Consider the following 23,497-nt stretch of genomic DNA (forward strand, 5'->3'; position numbering starts at 1 on the left):
TCCCGACGATCGTCTCCGTTCCTCCACAGGAATCTCTGGGCATATCTGTCCTGCGGCTGTCTTGATGAAACATCTTCTTGATGTCTACACAAACCCCAACTGCCCCTTCCCAATAATGGGAGGAGCTTGTAGCGCTGTTGGCTCTTGTTCGGGCTCTCCACTCCGAAGAGCGACAGGTTCCATACCTTGCCCTCCTGAAACCTCTGGACTTCCTGGGGATCAAGTCGTCGTGCGTAAACCTTCTCGACACAATCGTTTATATTCCATCGTATGCCCACGCGAAATCCACGTTGGGTCTCATCCTCCGTTCGATGGTGACGAGTCTCTTGAGTGCCATACTGTAGGTCTCTGGCAGTCTCACCTCATCATTTCTCCATAGCAGCCAGGTCTCATATCGTCGGCCCACTCGTCTCCTCCAGGAATCTCAGGGCTTGTGCGTCGCCGTCGACTACGACCTTCCTGCTTCCTTGCAGTCCTAGATCTCGTGTTGTCCTTCATACATGTGCCAAAAGCTAGAGCGGTTTGCATACCGCTCCTCCTGGTGGATACTGTTCGCAAGCAACACATTCGCTTCGGGTGCTCATACGACGTATGACATTAAAATCTAAGTAAATCTTAGTAAGCTTAATAGCTTAAAAGCTTAGTAGCTTAAATATTAATCATGCCTTAATCGATAGTAAATACTTACCGCTACTTAATCTATATATATAAAAATGCTCTGTTCGTGTCTACATCCTTCATAGACTTGAAAAGTTCTGAACCGTTTAAGCCCAAATTTTTACACAACATGCGTTGAGGTTATTGACTACTTTTTATGTTGATAGTTTATCTGCGGTTGCAAATATATAAATTTTTTTAGCGTTTCCCCGTGCCCCTACTGCTGCGCCATCTACAGGCAGCCAGCTGAATCAAAGCATTTCCTGTCAAACATTCAAAACATATTGAAAGAAGAAAGTTGAAAAGTTCTGAACCGTTTAAGCCCAAATTTTTAGACAACATGCGTTGAGGTTGCAGCTCGGTTATTGTCTACTTTTAATGTTGATAGCTTATCTGCATTTGCGAATATATCATTTTTTTTCGCGTTTCCCCGTCCCCCTACTTCTGCGCCCTCAACAGGCAGCCAGCTGAATCAAAGCATTTAATGTCAAACATTCAAAAAAAATTAAAATAAGGAATTGGAGAAAAAAATTTCACTTTTTTTGTTCAGGTTCAGTAAGTAAGTAAGTAACGAGGAATCAGCAGAAAGACGAGAAGATAGGCTTGAGAGAAAACGATTGAGAGTTAGGCAGTCGCGTTCCGCAGCAATCGATTTGATTCACTCTCAAAATAATGAACGCGACAGGGCAAGGGTAGCTGAAGCGCGTTTACAGCTTGCAGAAGATCAAAACCTGCAATACAATCATCTTGCATTCAGATATAATCCAACTATTGATTACAGCTCGAATCGAATGTCGTTATTGGACGAATGCATCAGGTCTGCATATACCGTCAGGCTCTCAAATTCAAAAACGAACCAAAAGGATTGTGTTGCGCTTCCGGGAAAGTGGAATTGCCTCAACTTGAAGCACCACCAGAGCCTCTGCACTCTCTATTCGCTGGATCTACTGCAGAATCGAAGCATTTCCTGTCGAACATTAGGAAATACAACTCTTGCTTTCAAATGACGTCATTTGGTGCGGAAATTATAACTGCACAATTCATGCCATCTTTTAAAATCAAAGGACAAATCTATCATAAAGCCGGTTCCCTGCTTCCGTTCCCAGACATCGAACACAAATTTCTTCTTCTTGGTGATGATGGAAATGAAGTAGATGCACGCTATGGAATCAATACCTAAATACGCTGAAGAGGCACATTATATCGCAGCTACAGAAACTTTTTCACGAACGGAACAATTTGGTGCGTTTATTCAAAACAGCAATCGATATGATGCCTTCGGATACCCATAAAATTGTCATTCATGCAGACAAAACGCCTGCTGGAGAACATATCAGGAGATATAATGCTCCCACTATAGAAGAAGTGGCAATTGTCATAGTCGGGGATCAGTTTCAACCTCGAGATATTGTTCTCCATCGACGAAAAGATCGATTGGTAAACGTCGCAGAAACTCACCGTTGTTACGATGCTTTGCAGTATCCACTAATCTTCTGGGATGGTGCCGATGGATACCATTTCAATGTGAAGATGGTAGATCCAGTCAATGGTGTAGAAACGAATAAAAAGTGCAGCGCGATGAACTTTTACTCATACAGGTTAATGGTTCGGAGGACCGATTGCAATCATATATTGAAATGTCGTCAGTTGTTTCATCAGTACATTGTCGATATGTATGCAAAAATTGAAACAGAACGTTTGCTGTGTGTTTTCAGACAAAAGCTCAAGTCACTGATGGATTTCATTGTGAAACATGGAGTTTTTGGATCTGTGCGGTGCTGGATGTATTCAGTAGAATGGCAGAAGAGAGGATTGCCGCATGCGCACATACTGATTTGGCTGTATGATTTTTATCAAAATTACTCCAGATGAAATCGACGATGTCATATGCGCTGAGATTCCACGGGCCGAGGTTGATACGGATTTACATGAAGTTGTCATCAAGAACATGATCCATGGCCCATGTGGTACCCTCAACCCATGTTCACCATGCATGGTAGACGGGAAGTGTTCCAAGCGATATCGTCGAGCATTTACAGCCAACACCGTAACAGGAGACGATGGATATCCTCTGTATGGGAGACGGTCAACTGAAGATGGAGGGACTTCGGCAAATTTAAACATGAGAATTGGTGATATTGAGGTAGACAATCGTTGGGTGGTTCCATACTCACCACTATTGTCATAATCATACAAAGCGCACATCAACGTAGAATATTGCAATTCCGTGAAATCGATTTAATATAACTGCAAGTACGTGAATAAAGGCAGCGATATGGCAGTTTTTGGTGTTCAGGCAGAAAATGGTGACAACAATGCAGTACGAGTTGTCGATGAAATATCTTAATACCAGGCTGGAAGATACATAAGCATCAACGAGGCTGCATGGAGAATTTTTTCGTTCCCCATTCATGAACGCTATCTAGATTTAGTTCACTTGGCGGTCCATTTGGAGAATGGTCAACGTGTCTATTTCACAGAAAGAAATGTGCAAGAAAGAGTCCTGAATCCGCCAGCGACAACTCTGACTGCCTTCTTCACCTTATGCCAGAAAGATGATTTTGCCAGAACCTTGATGTATTTAGAAGTGCCCTCTTAACCATAATATGACACAGAGAAACGTGGCAGGGTACAGCTAGTTTTTAATAATTATGATTAGGCGTAGAATTTAAAGGATAGTTAGGGATAACGGATGATAAGATAAATTAGATAGATTTAAAATGAAACATATCTTACTACGGAAGCAACTAAATTTAGATAAATGAATTATTATATGAAATTGAATTGAAGAAGTTGAGTTTTGAATAAAAACGTCATAATGGTTTGTCGAGTATTTATGTCGAATACTTTTTTAAATATGTGGTAGAAATTTTGAGGCTCGGCAAAGGGACAATGCCAAATCACAAGTGTCATTGTCATGCTAGGGAGGTTAAAGACTTTCGGGAATAATAACCATCTGAATTCCCGATATCTGTTAGAATCTCTTTGCTCAACTATACACGAGTCGGCGTGAACCCGAATTATCACCATTACCCATCATTTTCTTTAGCGATTCTTTTCGAGTAAATTATTGTTTTGTAAGACGCACTAATTAAATGTAGTAACGTTTCGTACTATCCTAAGCTAGAAAAAACCCCGACCACGGCGAGCTAGACCCGAGCATAGCAAGAGTGCTCATCACTAGCGAAGACAGTACAAGGTCCTCTCTAATAGTAAACAACACTCTCTATTAGGAGACAAACTGGGAACAAACCCTTACAACACGAAGTACACAACACATTTTGGCGCCCAAACGTGAAGCCGAATCAGGTCGTATATCTGTTTAGCACACGAAGCTCTATACTTCACCATCCACAATAGGAGAAGCTTATCATCATACGTTATTTAACCTAACCTTGTTTACAATCTGACCTTCTCGGAACTCATTATACTGAAACTTTAATAAGTTGGTATTTTGTCAGATTTTCTAGTTAACAAGAGCATGAGGCAATAGACAAAACTGCAATCCACTAGTAATTATAGATGGAACTGAGATTTTCTCACAGGAGGATCGACATAAAGAAAGACAAACCAAATAGTCAAAACTAATTATAATGTAATATCTAGAATATGGCAGCCAAGCATAGTTCTTATAATGCAGTTGATATGTCACATGGCATCGAAAACAGCTGCGCTTTATGTAAAGAAATATTTACACTAACAGTTTTATCTGCAACAGCACCTTGCAGACATTCATTTCATAAACCATATAAAATGTACACAAACATGTTCCACTTGCAATGCAGATTGTGTAACGAATCGCTACACTCAAAACAAATGTCACAGGCAAGTTGTTAGCTCGAGATCAGAGCGCACGCAAGATATTTTTCCGGCTTCGGCTCGTCGGCTACGGGAGTGATGGTCTTGCTCAGATCTCGGGTTGCCTTTGCATAATTTTAAACAGAAATAAATGCATGCTACAACAAGCTTAAACCGGGACAGAGAAACAGACAGCACATAAATAAAAGTTGAGGAAAAATGGAACTCTCTTCGGCCTACTTGCCCTTTTTTTAGCACTCCTGGTGATCTGGAGGCTCTAGTTTGCCCACCCTTCCTATGGTCGCTCCCATCCTCAAAGCTATATAGCTTGAGCGACCCCTTTGACAAGTGCTACCCTACATCACAACGCATGCCAGCTGCGGCCAATACTCGACATTTTAAAACATTATAATTATTTTATTTAAAACTAGAAAAATATAAATTCATTACTTAAAATAGAAAACGTAGATAGACAATTAAACATTAAAACTTAGAATACAAAGGATAAATGAATATACGCCCTTCGACTCGATTTCGGGCAAAAATAAAAATAATGGCAAAACAATTTTGGGCAAGCTGAAGGAAATTATTGATTACGCTGACTGAGGTTCAATCTACATGTTGCAGCAACAAAAATAATAATTAGAATTGGAGAAGCATAAAAGCCCTCAGCTTAAATAGCCTTATGTATCAGCGTCTCTCTTTTTTTTCCTTTCCCTCTTCGTTTTCTGCCGTTGGTTCGGTTAAATTTTCGATCTTTCTTTTACGTTAACGGCTCATGATTTGGGACATTTTCTTTCTTTTCAATTCATTTCTTTTTTTTTTTGTTGTACTTGTAATTGTTTAAATTATTCCTTCGACACTCACCATTTTCTTAACTCCACCGATGAAAGCGCTTTCCTCGGAAGCTAGCTGAAAATTGGGAAAATGATACATAAAAAAAGAAATTCACACCTCTAAAAGAGACTACGAAGATGGGGGGGAAACTATCAGAAAATGACGCATTCGGCCCGCGCTATTTAAATCGATTTTCTCATTAATTTTTACCGGAATGCAACGAATTAATATTTTTCTTTGCCGCACATTGCTCTTTACATATGCCTAAGTTCATTTTACATCATTCTTTTTTTTCTTGCAATTTTTCCGAAATTTAACCTAACTTAAAATTTATATTTTTTTTCTTACACTAATTTTCCATATTTTCTTCACTGACACTGGAACAAAATGGGGGTCGATAATTCCCTTTTTCTTTACAATTGTTCGTCGCGATGAGGCATGGGGCTCGAATTAAATGTACTTTGGCCGGGATCGCATTGCGGCGGCGAGTTCAAAACGCCCGAAAGAATTACATTAAACTAATTACAATGCTTTGCCGAAGCCTCCGCCTACGCCGACTCTGGCATAAAAGCTCGTACGACTGCTACCGAATTCTCTTGCTTAAGTGTGCTCTCTGGAGCTGTTCGCCAAGGGGACAAAGGTCGTTCTACCGCATTCGGCGATTAATTATGCTTCAACCCCATAAAATTATATAAAAAAATAATATTTTTCCCCAGCTCTGGTGAGCGGGGCGACGGGGAAGTCCTTCTCCAAAATTCAGATCCAGGCGCTTAAAAGATCCAAGAAGCTGCGCCGGCGCCGTTTTCTTAATAGCTTAAATAGCTGAAGGCCTCGGGCCTTCAAGCGGTACAAGCTGCAGCCTTTAAAATTCATAAATAAGTTCAAGCTGCCTATACTTTTTTCTATCTGTACGCTCACCTTTCTATTCGTGGCTCAGTGGCCAATAAGCAAAATTGTATTCTCAGTACTTTGAACACTCGCGATTACTTTTTCGAAATTTTGTCGCCAGTCGCCAAATATAGGAGTCACTACACTTCAGCAGCCAAAAATGGAATGCTGGAAGATGACGCCGGAAAAGTGGCGGTAACCCAATGTGAAAGTGGGGGAAACGGGGAGACCGTTGACAAATGCCTCTGTTGCTCTCTCACCCGATCTTTCGTGCCCTAGCCGACCTACGCTTGCTACACTGGCAAAGCCGCCTTTCGACATACGATCGACCAACAGATGGCGCTAATAAAAAGTATCTTATACCGAGCAAGCGCTACAATTGTAACGAAACAAATTTATCGAATTCTAATAAATCATTGTTTGCTGAATTAAATGCCGCAGTAGCAGGCACATCTAGAGTAAGCGAATATCAGGAAAGTAATGATGATTATCTATCTAGAAGGAATACCAGATCAGGCAGAGTCCGAGGTACATCTGCAAAAAGGGGAATGACAACCAGAAACACATATAGAGGAAATTTGAATAGGCTCCTATCAGAACCTTCAAGAACTTCCGGTATGACTTTTAGTACTCAGACAGAGATGATGAAATATGTACAATTGACTGTTTGCCAACAGCAGGTTCAGCTAATGGAGCAACTCACCTTTTACATAGGAAAGACCATAAAGACATCTTTTAAAACTCAATTGAACAACTTACACTTACCACAAACCACTCACACAAATTCCCCACACGAGAATATTCAATCCAATAGAGACCGTAGTAGGAATGATTCTGATCAAAATCGTGATTCTCAAAATTATTCAGATAATAATATAGAAGAAATAGGCATAAACAGGAGCAATTCAAACTCTTATGTTAGCCCAGAAAAAGTATCAGGAATTATCCAAGAATGGGGTTTGAAGTTTGACGGCAGCAAACAAGCATCCGAAAAGACTAATTTATTTATAGGATCTAGGTAATGATTTCGGTCTTTAACGTGACCATTTATAGATCTTATTCGCAGGAAAGGCTAGCGATTGGTATTGGAAGTTTCATCGAAAGAATTACAATTTCGATTGGAATACATTTTGTGGCGAATTCAGGAATAGATTTGGTGACATTGAGACAGACCATGACATTTGGGAAGCAATCCGAAAACGCAAATAAGGGGAAAACGAAGATTTTCAAGAAAATATGGAAAGATTGATAGATAGACTTCAGAATGGAGTTTCCGAAGACCAGTAAGTTGAATTGTTAGTTAGAATTGCAAAGCCTAGTCTACAAGAGTAGTTAATGCATCTTAAAATCCTAAATAGAGCACAGCTCCGATACGAAGTAAGCACGAATAGTCACGAATAGTTCTATAACAATCTTAAAACATTCAAACCAAAACCTTTTCACTCATACGTGGCAGACTTAAGTACCGAGAACGAAGAGACAGGGTTAACGGAAGTAGATGAAGTAATAAATCAAATTCAGCGTCGAAATATTCCAACTTGTTGGAACTGTGACAAGCAAGGCCACCGATTTGACGATTGCATGGCTAAAAGAACGATATTTTGCTACGGTTGCGAACTTAAAGAAAAATATAAGCCCACTTGTCCGAATTGTAGTCCGGGAAACCGATAGCAGGATGTTTTCTGAGCAACAAGGAGAGATATCCCTAGAACCAGAAGTTGCAAATTCGTATCCAACCATCAAAACCAACGAATTGCAGGAAACAAGAAATTTAAGTCAATCTGAGATTAGGGCCGTCAGCCGATAGGGTGCACAGGGGGATAAACGGATGACTGCGTCATCTGCCGTAACTGTGTACACCATCGGTAGTGCGACTATACTCTCCAAGCGAGGGCGGCTGGAAGCAGGTCCCCAGTCGAGGCTCGACCGGGGATGCTGACCAATTGTAGTCGGGCGGACCTAGGCAGTCTTTAATCAGCCTCCCCTCAAGTCAGGTGTGTGATGCGACCCGTGCACTCTGACTTCCAGGTTCGCAGCTGAGGGGTAAAAGCAGCTGTGTTTGCACGGAGCCTTCCCAGGGCCAGGCAACCCTGGGTCGTAAGTGGCCTTGCCGCAGTTTTGGGGCGAAGCTGCGGTCGACCTTCCTCAAAGCCCCAAACCCCCTCTGGCCCGCTGCGCTTGCCAGGTCGAGCAATGCGGGCGTTCATGATATGAAATGAATTCCAAACACCGAGCTTCGGAACTCCCGGGAGAGGATAAACCCCACACAATGTCAACGAAGGACGAGAAGGAGCTGCAGAGGCCGAGACTGGTCGCTGCATCTCACACTGCATCGGAGACCGACGGAGAAGAGTCGAAATCCGAGGGGAGAGTGAGTAGCACTCCCCAATTAAAACACACAGGTGGGGCACAGCCTAGCGCCACCGCAGAGTTATCAAAAATGCCACACCATCAGAGACGAGCGAGGGTCAGCAGAGCCCGCTTCGTTCTCGGCAAGATAGCCAAGAATGAGGCTGAGGGCAAAACTGACCCTCGGGATGCCGAGGACAAAGCCAAATTCCTAGCGGAGATCGCGGAATATGAACAATACAAAGAGGCAAACCCGGCGGCGTTCCAGCCCTCGAAGGCAAAGCGAATTCGCTCACAGGAAGTGAGCGAAAGCGCACCCAAGAGAGCGAAGGACCCACAGGGTAAGCCTCGAGCGACGAACTTTGTCAGCCAGGCAAAGAAGTTTAGCGAGGTGGCCAGAGACAGTCTGGCTATGGCACTGGTGGACGAGCTTCATGACGACGGTCGCCTGCTGTCGGAGAAGTGGGAGGAGATTGAAGCCAAGTTGGCCGACATGGTGACCGACAGGTTGGTCAGCATGCCGACCGGCCCCATCCCCTCCTTCGACTCCTCAGACGTGGTCAGAGGGCACCGGGTTATCAGGTGCGACGACGGGTTTTCCCGAAGCTTCCTGGCGGAGTGTGTGGCTAAGATTAGCGACACATGGGCTGGCCTTAAGATTAGGCTAGTCCACGCCAGGGAGATCCCAAGGAGACCCAGAGCTCGCATCTGGTTACCTAAGGGCCAAACTGACCATGCTAGGGTGATTGCCTGTCTGAAGGCCCAGAACCCATATGTACATACAGAGGACTGGACCATCCTCAGGGCAGAGCAGGAGATGAAGGCGAGCCAGCCTTTCCTCCTGCTGATTAACCAGCAATGTCTACCACAGCTGGAGGCAAACGACCACAACGTCCGGTACGGGATCAGGAAGGCCAAGATTAAGGTCTTCTTGGCCGAGCCTGACGAGATTCTGGAGGAGGTCGATGACACCAACAAATTGTTGGACGACATGGTCATCGACGACAAATCTCCTGACGCCACCCCCACCAACATCGATGTCGAAAGTCGTGCAGATTAACCTGAAGCGCAGCTCGCACGCTTCAGCTAATCTCACGATCCTTCTAAGGGAGAAGGATGTCGACATCGGTCTGATACAGGAGCCTTGGACCAGGGACGGGCAAGTCGCTGGACTGAGAATCCAAGGATACACACTACTGTGCACAAACTCGAATGGTAGGTCGAGAGCCTGCATTGTAATCAAGAATCATTTTAACGCTTTCCTCTGTCCCAATCTCACACCTGACCTAGCAGTGGCCAGATTTGTGGCGGCGGATGGGAGCGGAGTCACCCTATCATCAGCGTATATGGCCCATGACGAGCCGGCCCCGCCTGAGCCGGTAGTCAAGCTGCTGCAATGGGCGGAAGTGACGAAGACGACCCTGGTGCTAGGGTGTGATGCGAACGCGAGGCACACGCTCTGGGGTAGTTCGGAGACTAATGAAAGAGGTGAGTCACTCTTTGACAATATTATATGTAGAAATGTAACGATATGCAATAAGGGTAATACCCCGACCTTTATCTTTCCGAGCACGGAAAACTTTCAAGGTTGGGAAGAGGTGTTAGACCTCACATTACTTATAGAGCAAAATAGATACAGGGTCGAGAACTGGAGGGTATCAACAGAACACTCCTTCTCAGACCATAGATACATTTTCTTTGATATAACGGTACCAGCTAAGAAACAGGTGCCGAGGAGAAACCCCCGTAAGACGGACTGGAAAGCTTTCAGCGAAATTGTCCGATCCAAAGTAAACGGCAGGAGGATCAAGACAATATCCACTGCAAAGGCACTCGACAAGGAGGTTGAGGACCTAACGAATATTCTGAACAACGCCTTCAAAGAGACTTGTAAGCTTACATTCTCGAAGAAGCAATACCCACCGTGGTGGACAAAGGAATTAAGCGAGCTCAGGAAGAGCGCGAGGAAGTCCTTTAACCACAGCTATGCAACCCGGGATTGGGGATCATACAAAGAGGCACAAAAAATTTACAAGAAAGCAGTATGCAAGGCCAAGAAAGAGTCCTGGCAAAGCTACTGCGAGTCACTGGAAGGCATAAAGGACACGGCGAGAGTAAGCAAAATTCTCGCCAAAGGGCACATAAGCCCTACCCTGATCAATAGGGCAGACGGCTCCGCTACGACGACAATTGAGGAGTCACTAGAGCTACTAGTTGACACCCACTTCCCAGGAAGCCTGAGAGAGAGCTCGGAACCCGTGGAGGGAACGAGCTCTCAAATGGACACACCCACGAAAGACATCATTACCACTGAGCGGATCCAATGGGCAATAGATTCTTTCGATAAGTATAAAAGCCCGGGCCCAGACGGCCTATTACCGGCAATGCTACAATCAGCTAAGGACAGTATTTGCAAATGGCTAAAAGCCATTTACGAAGCTTGTTTAAGACTGACGCACGTCCCACTGCTGTGGAGAGAGGCTAAAGTCATTTTTATACCGAAACCGGGCAGAAGAGGGCATATCCTAGCAAAGGATTATAGACCGATAAGTCTTACCTCCTTCACCCTGAAGACACTAGAGAGACTCCTGGACGCTCACATCCGAGAGTCTCTAGAAGGGAAGCAACTCTCGGATGCGCAGCATGCGTACCGCAGAGGAAAATCTACGGAAACAGCGCTACACATAGTTGTACATCATGTCGAAAAGACATTACAACACAAACAATACACGATGGCAGCCTTCCTAGACATCGAAGGCGCGTTCAATAACGTGAACCCCGACTCTATCCTGGGCTCCCTCAACTTGCTAGGTATTGAGAGAGGCATCAGAGAGTGGGTCGGAGTCATGCTAAAGAGCAGGACGATCACAGCCGAACTGAGTGGCACTCACCTCACGCGGACTGTGAAGAGAGGCACACCTCAGGGCGGGGTACTATCGCCCCTACTCTGGCTCACAAATATGAACGCCATATTGACAGAACTCAATACGGGTGGAGTCAAAGCAGTTGCATACGCGGACGACGTAGTACTGCTAGTATCAGGACCATACCCCGACGTCATTAGCGAAATAATGACGGGTGCGCTAGGTCGTTTAAACAAATGGGCAGAAACCTGCGGTCTAGGTATCAACCCCACTAAAACGGAACTTATGCTCTTCACACGGAGAACTAAGATACCTCCCTTCAACATGCCCAGTATTAGCGGCATGGAGCTAAAACTATCGGAGCGAGCGAAATATCTAGGAGTGATTCTGGATAAAAAGCTCTCATGGAAAGATAACATTGCAGAACGAGTTAGGAAGGCAAGCATTGCATTCTACTCCTGCAGGAAAATGTTTGGGAACAAATGGGGATTGCACCCTAAGATAATTCTATGGCTCTACACTGCAGTGGTACGGCCAATTCTAACATACGGAGCTCTAGTATGGTGGCCGGCACTAACTAGGGCTTACAACAGAACAAAGCTGACACGGATACAACGGGCAGCGAGTGCGGGGGCAGTGGGTGCAATGCGCTCATGCCCCGCGGCTGCTCTAAACGCTATCCTGGATATAATGCCGATAGAGCTGTTCGTGAAGGACACTGCGGCACAGAGCGCAGTAAGACTGAAGGCGAGCAATTGCTGGAGGGACTACGGCGCCGGGCACGGAAAGATCCTTGCAAACAGCGGCATTAACACGGACGTTAAGACCGACTATATGATCGCGGAAATGAATTTCGGGAACGCATTCTCGACATCATACCCATCAAGGGACGACTGGAGTAGGGGCAGTGTAGTAGTGGAGAACGAGGTGTCCCTCTACACCGATGGCTCAAAAATGAGCTGCGGAGTAGGGGCTGGGATCTTCGCTGAAAACTGGGGCATTGAAAAGGCGTTCAATCTCTCTAACTCAGCGACGGTCTTTCAGGCTGAGTTACTAGCCATAAGGGAAGCAGTCGAACTTTCCTTAAGGCAGGAACTCAGTGGCAAAAGAGTTCGAATCTACTCGGATAGCCAAGCGGCTATAAAATCCCTATCTGCAGTAAAAACAAATTCAAGACTAGTGGCAGAATGCAAGAAGGCCCTTAATAGACTTGCCGACAAAAACACGGTACAAGTGACATGGGTACCGGGACACAACGAGATCCCAGGTAATGAGAAGGCAGACGAACTAGCCCGTGCAGGCTCGGCGGGGCTAAGTTCTGACTTCGAGATACCGATCTCCCTAAACGCGATCCAGACAAGGATCCATGACCACTTTAGACAGATAGCCAGTAAAGAATGGCAAAGGAATTGGCCGAGGTACGATAGGAACCGAACCAGGGAACTGCTATCCAACAGCAAGCGGGATATCAGTAGGTTCACGGCACTCACCACGGGACATTGGGCGATCGGTTCGCATGCAATGAAGATGGGACTGCCATACAACGTAATCTGTAGAAGCTGTAAGCAACCTACAGTGCAAGAGACACCGGAACATCTGCTCTGCTTCTGCCCAGCGCTAAACCACATCAGGTTTCGCCACTTCGGTGCCTACCAGATGGAGTCACTGAGAAGCATAGGAAAGCTGAAAGTTTCAGCGATCCTAGGCTTCCTTGCTGACTCAGGATGGTACTGAGAGTGAATAACAACAAGAAAAACAGAGGGTGTGGAACAAAAAGGAGCTTAGCTCTAATTGGAGGCCCCAGCAGTGGGCCTCACCACTGTAACCTACCTACCTACCTGAGATTAGTTTTTCTTTCACGCCTTTGCACATAAGGATACAAAATTACTTAAATAAGCGTAAGGAAATATTTAATAATATAGAAAGTACTGGGACGTTTTTAAAACCCAAACGATCTACTATAAGGCTAAGAGAGTTTTGGAAGAAAGTTCATCATGATTGACAAAAACTAATTTCGGCAATAGTTCTTAGTTCTGATCAAAGACTATATACTGATATTCCGATAGGAGGACATTTATAAGGCATTATAAAATTCTGGAGCTCCTATTAGTTGTTTAGAAGTCTTAGCTTTTCAGACTCTACTCAAACACAAAAATGTTAAGAAATATTTTGTTTTTGTCAAACCTTACTACCTATATTCAGTATGGAGATAAGATAGATACTGTTGAATTATTTATACAACCCGTCCTTAAAAGGAAGTAAACTTAGGTATCGACTTTTGGCAAAAGTTTGGACTAATAAATAAAATTACAAGTAATCCAGTCATTTCAGAGTTAGACAACGGTAACTTAGATGACAATGATGAGACAGTTGAGACAGTTATTAAAACATTTCCATCGTTTGCTACTGAAGGATTAGGTCGTACCAGTCTGCCCACACATAGCATTGATCTTGGAAATGCGAGCCCTATTAAACAGCGGCATTGGCCAGTTTCACCAGCAGTTGAAAATCTGAAGTTCGCTGAAGTAGATAACATGCTAGCCTTAGATGTTATCGAAGAATCAACTAGCGCCTGAAGTAGTAACTGTTTGTTAGTAAATATGAGAGATAAAAACCGCTTGAGTCTTGATTCGAGAGAAATAAATAAAGTCACAAAGCGAAACGCATAACCACTACATCATATAGATGGCTTATTAAGTCGTTTACCTCCAGCTAAATTTATAAGTGGTCTTGACATGAAGCATGCATATTAGTAGATACCGCTTGATATTAATTCTAGACAATAAACTGCTTTTACAATTCCAAATAGACCGCTATATCAATACAAAAAGAAGCCTTTTGGTCTTTGCAATGCATCTCAAACTCTTAGCCGTCTGGTGGATCGAGTTATACCTGCCCATCTCCGGAGCAAAGTTTTCGTTTATTTGGACGATTTATTATTTTTGTCCGAAGACTTCGAGTCACATATGCTTTACTTCAAGAGATAGCCTTATGCTTGCGTAAAGCCAATCTCACTATCAACCTCGGAAAATCAAAAGTTTGCATGAGAGAGATCATATACCTCGGATTTATAAATGGAAATGGACATATAAGAACAAACACAGATAAAGTTAAAGCGATAGCAGAATTTTCACGGCCATCTTCGGTTAAGCAATTTAGAGGTGGAGAACTATCGATAGTCGTCGCCATCGATAGTGAGCGATTATTTTTCTCAAACCATCGATAGTGTCGATAGTACTATCGGTAGTGTTATGCTTTTTAATTTTTAGATGTAAAAAAAGCTATAAAATGAAATTCGAACAAAACTTTATTATATTTTTAGCTCTTTAAAAATAAAAAATTAATTAATTAATTTATTTTTTTGATTAGGGATTGTATAAAAAGTACATCGTCGAACTGTGTATTCGAGCGGAAAAGAAGTACAAAACTAATTCTTTTTTAAAAAGAGCATTAGGAGATTTTTACTTTCAGCTATACTTTAGCTTTTCACTATATTTTGGCGTTCCACTTTCAACTTCATTTTTTCTTTGTGATGTGATAAGCCGCGTGCAAAACTATCGATAGTGCAGGGCTGCCATCGATGGCGGTACGATAGCGCCAAACCATCGATAGTGTCGATAGTGCCATCGATAGCTCTCCACCTCTAAAGCAATTGCGACGATTCCTAGGCTTAGCAAGATAGTTTAGACGATTCGTAGAAAACTTTGCTTTTCTCAGTTTTCCTTTGACGCAACTCCTTAAAAAGAAGGATTCGCTAAGATGGGATGACAAGGCACAGACCGCATTTGAAACCTTAAAATAATGCCTTACTTATTGACCTATTCTTATAACCCCTGATTTTTCCCAGCAATATTTTATTGTGCGACGCCAGCTCTCTTGGAATTGGTATTGTAGTGGCTCAGGAGAGAGACGGAGAAGAGCTTCCGGTTTCATATATGCCCGAAAAGTTGACCAATATGCAACGTAATTATTTTGTATCTGAATTAGAATGTCTCGCCGTAATAAAAGGAATTAAGAAATTCCGTGCATATATCGAGGGTCAGGATTACTTAGTCATAACCGATCATGCAGCTCTGCAGTGGTTGATGGAGTTATCAGGAAGGTTAGCTCGATGGTCAATGAAGTTGAGAACATTTACGTTAACTATTTAGCGTCACAGCGGCTCGCAGAACGTCGTAGCAGAACGAACCGACCACTGATGAATTTTGCCAAAGTGGTCCGATAGTTGACTTAGATTCTCCATATTTCAAATCCGTGGAATACTTAGACTTGATAGCGAAAGTATCTAACAATCAGTCCAAGTTTCCCGATCTACAAGGGACGCATACATCTATAAGAGGACTACATTTGCATTGGGAGATATAAATGGAGAAAATCCATGGAAACTTTGGATACCTTCGGCTTTTTTTTTCATATATATAGACGTTGATGCACTACGGTCAGTACATTCAAGTGGCCCGTATGACACCAGGCACGTACCTGTTTGGGTTAGGTGTTAGTAGGCGCGATGGAAAATATAGGACAGAATACTAGGAAATTGACTACCGGCGTGCTGCCAGATTGTTAGCTTGCATGCTTACTAAGTGTGTAAGTATTAAAGATTTTAATTTGGGAAGGGTATCTACGTTAGAGATTAGTGTGTACAAATCATCATAATTTGCACATAGCACTCTAAAAGGTTCATGCAGTTCAAAGGAGGCTCTACAGTGGCACAACACTAATGGGATATAGGATCTAGTAGTTCTACATGGTACGTGGAAATTAAGCTGACTCAACAGGTCCGCACTTTCCACATCACCATGGATAAGGTTAAAAATAAAGGTTATCCCTAGCATCGTTATACGATAACCTAAGGACGGCAATCTTATTAATAAGAGTCTACTAGAGTAGGAAGGTAATCTTTGGTTCGCATTCCAATGTAAACCGCGTAGAGCGAAAAGTAAAATTATTAATATTATTATTATTATTCTAGGATAGGATGAACTAAAGAGGTATATAAGGACTTAGTAACATAGGGGTCATAGGTGTCAATTCCAAGCACACCCCTGGCTCTATTCACCATAGACGAAATATAGCATCGTTATACGATAACCTAAGGACGGCAATCTTATTAATAAGAGTCTACTAGAGTAGGAAGGTAATCTTTGGTTCGCATTCCAATGTAAACCGCGTAGAGCGAAAAGTAAAATTATTAATATTATTATTATTATTCTAGGATAGGATGAACTAAAGAGGTATATAAGGACTTAGTAACATAGGGGTCATAGGGGTCAATTCCAAGCACACCCCTGGCTCTATTCACCATAGACGAAATATGATCAATAAAGTCAAGTTTTGGGTCCAAGCGGACGCCCAAATCGTCAACAGAATTAATTATTTCCAAAGAGCAGCAGTTCAGCGTGTAAGTAGGAAGCTTAGGAACGACACGAGAGAATGTAATTAGCTTGCATTTCGAGCCTTTTAGGTTTAATAAGTTTACACGGGACCAAGTATGAAAATTATTAAAATCTGTTTGTAAATCCGACTGGCAGGCAACGTCATTGTATTGCACGCAAAGCTTGACGTCATCTGCGTACATAAGCACTCTGGAGTTAGTCTAGACTTTGGGCAGGTCATTTATAAATAATGTAAACAATAAGGGTCCCAAATGGCTTCCTTGCGGGACGGCAGATGTAACCCTTAGAACATTGGATAAATTATTCTTAAAGAGGACCTTTTGCGTCCTGCCATTCAGATTACTTGAGATCTAATTAAGAAAATCAGAAATCAGTATATATTACATTTGTCTGAAAATTATTATGGAAGCCCTTTATAATATAGGAAGAGAGCTCCAAAAGATTTGTTGTTGTTGATCTTTGCTTAATAAAACCATGTTGACATGAAGAAATAACTGATCTACAAAAGTGCTGTAAGAAAGGGGTGATAATATTTTCAAAAAGTTTAGAGAGGGCCGACAACTTAGAGATTCCTCTATAATTGCTGGCATACAATTTGATACCTATTTTGTGGAGAGGAATAATAAACGATTCCTTCCAAATAATGGGAAAGTGGGAGGTTTCTAAGGACAAGTTTAACAATTTCAGAAGGGGATAGCACAGGGCGTCGGCACAATACCCAAGCACACAGGCAGGAATTCTGTCGGGACCTGACGAATAAACTGGCCTGACACGATGAAGATCTAAAACGAGAGAACTTCGATTAGGCTAGGTCAGAAAAATAAGTTTAATTTGTGTATGTCGTAGGAATAAGTCTGGTGTAAATACGAAGAGTTTGAATAAGAAGTTTGAAAAAACTGCGATATTAATCGATTGCCTGAACATTATTTGCGGTAGTATTTTCAAATGAAAGCGAGGAAGGATTTCTTTTAGTCTTACGTTTAGTGTTAACAAAATTATAAAACTGTTTAGGATCCTGTGCGAACTGGGGCCTACAACGAGTTAAATAGTTTTTATAATACTGCGCGTTCAGCACGGTAGAATTAGATCGAGCTGATAAATAAGATAAGAAGGCAGATTGAGAACCGGTGAATTTAAATTTAGCATACAGTCTAGATTTTTTATTCTTACGTCGGCTCAACACTCTGTCTCAAATCCACGGCGGTTTATTCGGGCGGATAATATAACGGAACACATTCAGTAAAAAATGAATTCATGGCACTGTATCCACGGTAACTGCCATGTCAGTGCACATGTATAGATCGGACCAATTGAACTCGTTTATAAAATTATTCAGCCGTTCAAAGTCCGTTTTGCGAAAACATAGGACTTTATTGGCTGGACGGTCAGAAATATTCTGTACGTCACACCCGATATCAAGGGTCACATCGAAAGTTGGATGATAAGGATCTTCGGGCTGCGTCAGAGGCGCCACCCTTAAAATCTCCTAGGACTACCAACTGGTCTCTATCCAAAAGTCTACTGGAAACCATCTGAATAGCGGAAAGGTGATTCCAATAAATAGGAAGTTCCGGTATTTAGGAACAGGTAATAAAAATGGAGCTACCTTTGATAGATAGCTTCACACAGAGGAATTCAACATCGTTGCATTCCTCGAAGGTTAATAAATCTGACGTGAGTGAGGAGTCCACCGCTATAAGAGCTCCACCCCGGCGTCTGATAGGGCGATCTAGCCGATATACTGTGAACACAGCTGGAAAAACTTCGGAACTCAGAATCTCCGGCTTTAACCAGGTTTCTGTGAGCACAATAGCCTGAGATGGAAACGAAAGGCTATCAGAATACAAGTTAGGAAGTATACTACGTAAGCCTCTTGCATTCTGATAGGAAATACCTAGGGAGTGGGTTAGTTTTTTGGGTCGGGATTGGAAGACGTAGAAGGCGCAGGTATGATCAGGCCTGGGAAGTGTCGCTTGGAACTCCTTAACAAGAACGTACTCTGGCCAGAAGTTGGGAGTGCAAATAGTGTTAAAGAGCTCGTTATGGACATTTATTTTGAAAGATGAAATGTCCCTAGCGTAAGAAAATTTAAACTTTTCCACCTTTATCTTAAATTTTCGGCTCTGGAGTTGCCTTGTATAAAGGCAAGAACATCTTCCGATGTTTGATCATTGGAGAGCCGCGAGACAAAAATGTCTCGTCGGTGGAACCGCTATAAGCCGGTATTCCGCTATAAGCCGGTATTCCGGGCCTAATGCCCTGGGCAGATATATCGATATACACTGAACTTTGAGGGGTCAATATTTGCGACCCCCCAGGGGACAAATGAGAAATCACCGGCGGTACGGCCACTCCCGCTCCACATTCTCAGCACTCTTGGAATTAATGCTGAGGTCGAGGGCTGTGGCTAGGGAGGCTGCTGCTGAGAGCCCGTTGCAGGTAGTTGGAGTCCGTCTACATGCTGCCCACCAATAGTAGTTTTTTTGCGCCTAGGAGACTCATTTAATAGCGTAAGGCTATTAAATTGGGTGTCCAGCGCCAAGAACATATCAAGAGTATTACGAAAACTCGTTAAAATGCCCTTAAAACCGTTTTTGGTTTGCCGCATGAAAGACACCATCTCCCTTTCTTTATCGCGACAGGTCTCACAGCAATTACGCAGGCCGATGTTTTTTTTACATCGTCCACCTTCCGAGCTGCAACACCAATAAACTTGGCGTGCATGACGTTGTCGCACAGTCAGCAGCCGATTGTAAGGTCACCTGCAGAAATAGCCTTTTTGCAGGTTTTGGCGAAACAGACAATATTTACGGATATTATAAGGACTTACCACTATACTTGTACTTTTTTGTTACCTTTTTTTGCCAACTTTCTTTGACAGTTGACAATTTTTTATTTGACAACATATTGACTGTGTATTCTTTTTTTTTAAACAAACTTTCTTTGTTTTGCCTTAATAACCGTATCATGAATCAAAGGGGAACGAGAAAATTCTGGATGTGCAAGTTCAACTTGCCGCACCACAGAATTGGAAAATCATTCATTTTACGAATGAATCTTCCTTCGTCTCAGCCCCTGTATATTTTTTTGACACTGTGTTCAGTGTCTTAAATAGAGACTCTACAGGACTAAAAATTGCTAAAATCAATAAAAATTCCCATTACATTGGTCCAAAATGGTGCATAACAATATATTTTCCTAAAATAATTTTTGACATTTTAGGATCATAGAATGGGGTTTCTTCCCCCATTTTGGATTCCTCTAAACTTATCTCTAATACTTGAGGTTTAATTATTTCGAATCGATATTCTTTTGAATTGGCTTGGCATTTGTCTCATGCTCTCTCAAATCAAAAGCCATCGAGGTACTACCTTATAAGTATGAATTAGCCTCACGTACCTTGTTGTTTATAACTGGTGATAAAATAATGGTTACTATATTAAAGAACCATTTTTCTAATTCACTAACAGTAACTATATTATAAGCCAGACCAAGGGCATTTCTTAAGAAATCTCTTAATGCAACATTTGACAACCCAACCGTTTTGTCAATGTCTGAACACATTATTTTTGCATAATGGCTTACTGGCATACTGTCGGGTATGTCTCACTTTTTTGGTACAAAAAATTAAAATACATGCTGTTGTATGCTATGATATCCAAGTCATTGAATTCCTTTGGAACCGCTTGGATGATCGCAAAGCTGACATCTGTTATTATGCGATTGCATATTGGCAGCTTGAATTTATTTTGTCGACAATACCTATTAAGATCGCATAGAAAAAGGCCAATATCATAGGCGGTATGGTTCGACAAAATAGAATTGGCCACGGGATACACTATGTGTTGCTCTGGAATATGTGCCACCAATGAGTAGAGATAAATTCTATTTCCTACAAATTTCATTGGCTGCACAACACATCCTGTTGCATCTATATGCAACGTATCCTTTTTGATGTGGCTGAGGAACAGACTAATGTGGTCTTTGTTCCATAAATACAGCTCAAACCTAGTTGATATGTGCTGAATCTAATGTCCAAAATTGTTGTATTTCATTTCAAATGCATTTTTAAAGGGATCTTTTTCAAAGTCCTCTTTTGCATTTTCTTCCTCTTAGTTGGTCATTACCAACTAATGCCGTATTTGTCCTGGCTTTATTAAATAGTTTATTCCTGTATTCAAAAGCAGTGCTGCCCTTTATTTCTTGCTTGGCAAGACACCGATTTATGGTCCTACACTGAGTTCTTTTCTTTGATTTTATTGAATGTGTCAAGCTTAACTTATTTGTAAAAACTTGAACTGATCCACTATAAGACCCTTTGAAAATGTAAAAATTACAAGAAGGATCTGTGCAATACGCATAAGCCACAAATGATGTTTGATTAAGTCGTATCGACTTAAAATTCTACTCAATAAAATTAACATATATTTTTCCCTTCCAAACTCACATTTTCTCCTATAATTCCCATAGTCGTCCGATCTGGCCCGTTCCAACATACATATATATGAGTGAGAGTATATAGAAGGCTAACTACAAAGTTTCATTTAGATATCTTCAATAGTCGGAGGTGCCTCCTTCACTGCGTTGCAAACTTCTGACTGAAATTATAATACCCAGCAAGGGTATAATTACGAACTAAATTATACAATTAATTTAGCAAAATTGGGTGTTTTGCATCATAATCCAATAATGAATTCTGCAGCCGACCGCCAACTCGAATAAGTCCCGATTCATCGCAGATTGGATGCAGCGAGTACAGCTTGCTTTTTGAGGAAATCTGCCTTTCGGATTGCAGGGCCTTATACTCCTCAGCAAAGTTGATGAGCTGGATTCCCTTGATGAGCAGATGCGTGCCTCCCTTGATGTCGTCTACTGTAAGAGGTCCTCGCCGTCGTGGCTCATCCTTGGCTTTTAGCATTAGGAACCGATGTATGTAGCCAAAGACTCGCTGCAGCTTTCCAAAACAATTTTGAAACTTGCAGCCATACGAAATATCCTGGCTTTGCGTCAGCACCAACGTGAGGCGGTTTCGTTCAGGCACATCTACTAGAGTAGGCGTATGAGGCGGCCAGCAAGCTTCGTCTGTCCGCAGGAATGGTGGGCCCTCACGCCACAGCGTCGAATCCAAAAGTTCGAGCGGAGTACATCCTCTGGATAATATGTCAGCCGGGTTGTAGTGGGTCGATATATGATGCCAAGCCATATCCTTGGTCCTTTCTTGAATATGTGCGATTCTGTTGGAAACGAAAATGTTAAAGTCTGATGGGGCCTGGCGAATCCAAGAGAGCACAATTGTTGAGTCAGACCAACAATGATATGTGCAAGGCTGAGAAATGGCATTAGCGATGTTGTAGATGAGTTCGGATAGCAATAGAGCTGCGCATAATTCAAGCTTGGGTATGGTTAGTGTTTTAAGCGGCGAGACTCTAGACTTGGAGCGAAGCAAATGTGATGAGTAGGTGCCCCGTGTTTCGGAGCGCACATAAATTCAGGCACCATATGCCGCCAAGCTTGCATCACAAAATCCATGAATTTCCAAAAATGAGTCAGATTGCATGATGAAGCGAGGAAATTTTAAATGGCTGACTGCCGAGATTTGCGCGGAGTGTTCCAACCATAAGGAATGCAAAGATTGTGGCAAAGTCTCATCTCAGTCGAGCTTATCTTTCCACACGATTTGCAAGAATATTTTGAGCCTGGTTATAATTGGCGCTATAAGACCTTGGGGATCGTAGAATTTGGCTACGGCTGATAAAATAGAGCGCTTGGTAGCTGGCTTGTCTGCTACATTTCCAGAGAATCCAAAAAGCAAATTATCGGAACTTGTATCCCAGTATAGGCCAAGTGTTTTGGCGACGTCAGTCCCATCATCGAATTTGAGCATTTTCTCGCGATCAGCCTCAAGTTCTCCTTCAAGCGCTGCCGGCTCATTGGAGCACCATTTACGAATTGGAAATAGGCCTTTTGCAAGTAACGATTTAACCTGCTGCCGGATATAAGCGACCTCTTCGATCGAGTCACCTCCAGAAATAAGGTCGTCAACATAAAAGTCCCTACGCACGATCTTGGCTGCCACAGGAAAATCCTTCTCCTCATCATAGGAGAGCTGCTGCATAGCACGAATTGCTAGGAATGCAGCAGGCTTAGTGCCATAAGTGACGGTGTCTAGGGTGTATATTTTAATTTCTTCGCTTGGACTATCACGCCAGAGGATACATTGGAGCAGATTATCAGGTTCGGTGACACGCACACAGCGATACATTTTGCAGATGTCGCCACATAGTGCCACTTTAAAGGATCTGAACCGAACCAAAGTGTAGAAGATTAGGCTGAATGGAAGGACCAGCAAAGAGCAACCCGTTTAAAGAGTATCCAGACGAAGAGTTGGCAGAACCATCGAAGACTACCCTGAGTTTGGTAGTCGAGCTGTCCAATTTGTGAACGCAGTGGTGGGGCAAATAATATTGCGGCAAAGCTGACTGCTTGCAAGAGAGCGATATATGGCCTAAATCGATATACTCCTTTATAAAGGCAATATATTGAGCCTTGAGATTAGGATTTCTAGCCAATTTGGATTCCAATGATTTGAATCGCTGCGAAGCACGATGGTATGAATCTCCCAGCATATCGAGACTAGTCTTTGCGGGCAATCGAACTATATATTGGCCTGACTCAAGCCGAGAATAAGATTAAGCAAAAAAATTCTCG

At 42.6% G+C, this 23,497-nt stretch overlaps 2 protein-coding genes across 2 annotated transcripts; one reads left to right on the forward strand and one right to left on the reverse strand.

The window, feature by feature from the left end:
• The first annotated feature begins 8,620 nt into the window (after positions 1-8,620).
• Positions 8,621-18,607, forward strand: LOC147643692 (uncharacterized). The gene is made up of 2 exons (XM_086832316.1): positions 8,621-9,568; positions 18,584-18,607. The coding sequence occupies exons 1-2, from the start codon at positions 8,621-8,623 to the stop codon at positions 18,605-18,607; spliced, it is 972 nt and encodes a 323-aa protein (XP_086688442.1).
• A 3,832-nt stretch (positions 18,608-22,439) lies between these two features.
• On the reverse strand, positions 22,440-23,051 carry LOC147643693 (uncharacterized). Its single transcript, XM_086832317.1, has one exon. The coding sequence runs from the start codon at positions 23,049-23,051 to the stop codon at positions 22,440-22,442; it is 612 nt and encodes a 203-aa protein (XP_086688443.1).
• Positions 23,052-23,497: the final 446 nt, after the last annotated feature.

This window comes from Drosophila serrata, unplaced genomic scaffold (assembly GCF_035046125.1).
Source record: "Drosophila serrata isolate PLE 108 unplaced genomic scaffold, ASM3504612v1 contig_248, whole genome shotgun sequence".
NCBI classification, from domain to species: domain Eukaryota; kingdom Metazoa; phylum Arthropoda; class Insecta; order Diptera; family Drosophilidae; genus Drosophila; species Drosophila serrata.

What these genes read in the sequence shown, in the direction of transcription:
- LOC147643692 (XM_086832316.1), top strand. Translation starts at nt 8,621, where the DNA reads ATGCCACACCATCAGAGACGAGCGAGGGTCAGCAGAGCCCGCTTCGTT. An exon ending in CCACCCCCACCAACATCGAT is followed by an intron (nt 9,569 to 18,583) that starts GTCGAAAGTCGT and finishes GGCTTTAACCAG; the next exon opens with GTTTCTGTGAGCACAATAGC.
- LOC147643693 (XM_086832317.1), bottom strand. Translation starts at nt 23,051, where the DNA reads ATGTATCGCTGTGTGCGTGTCACCGAACCTGATAATCTGCTCCAATGT.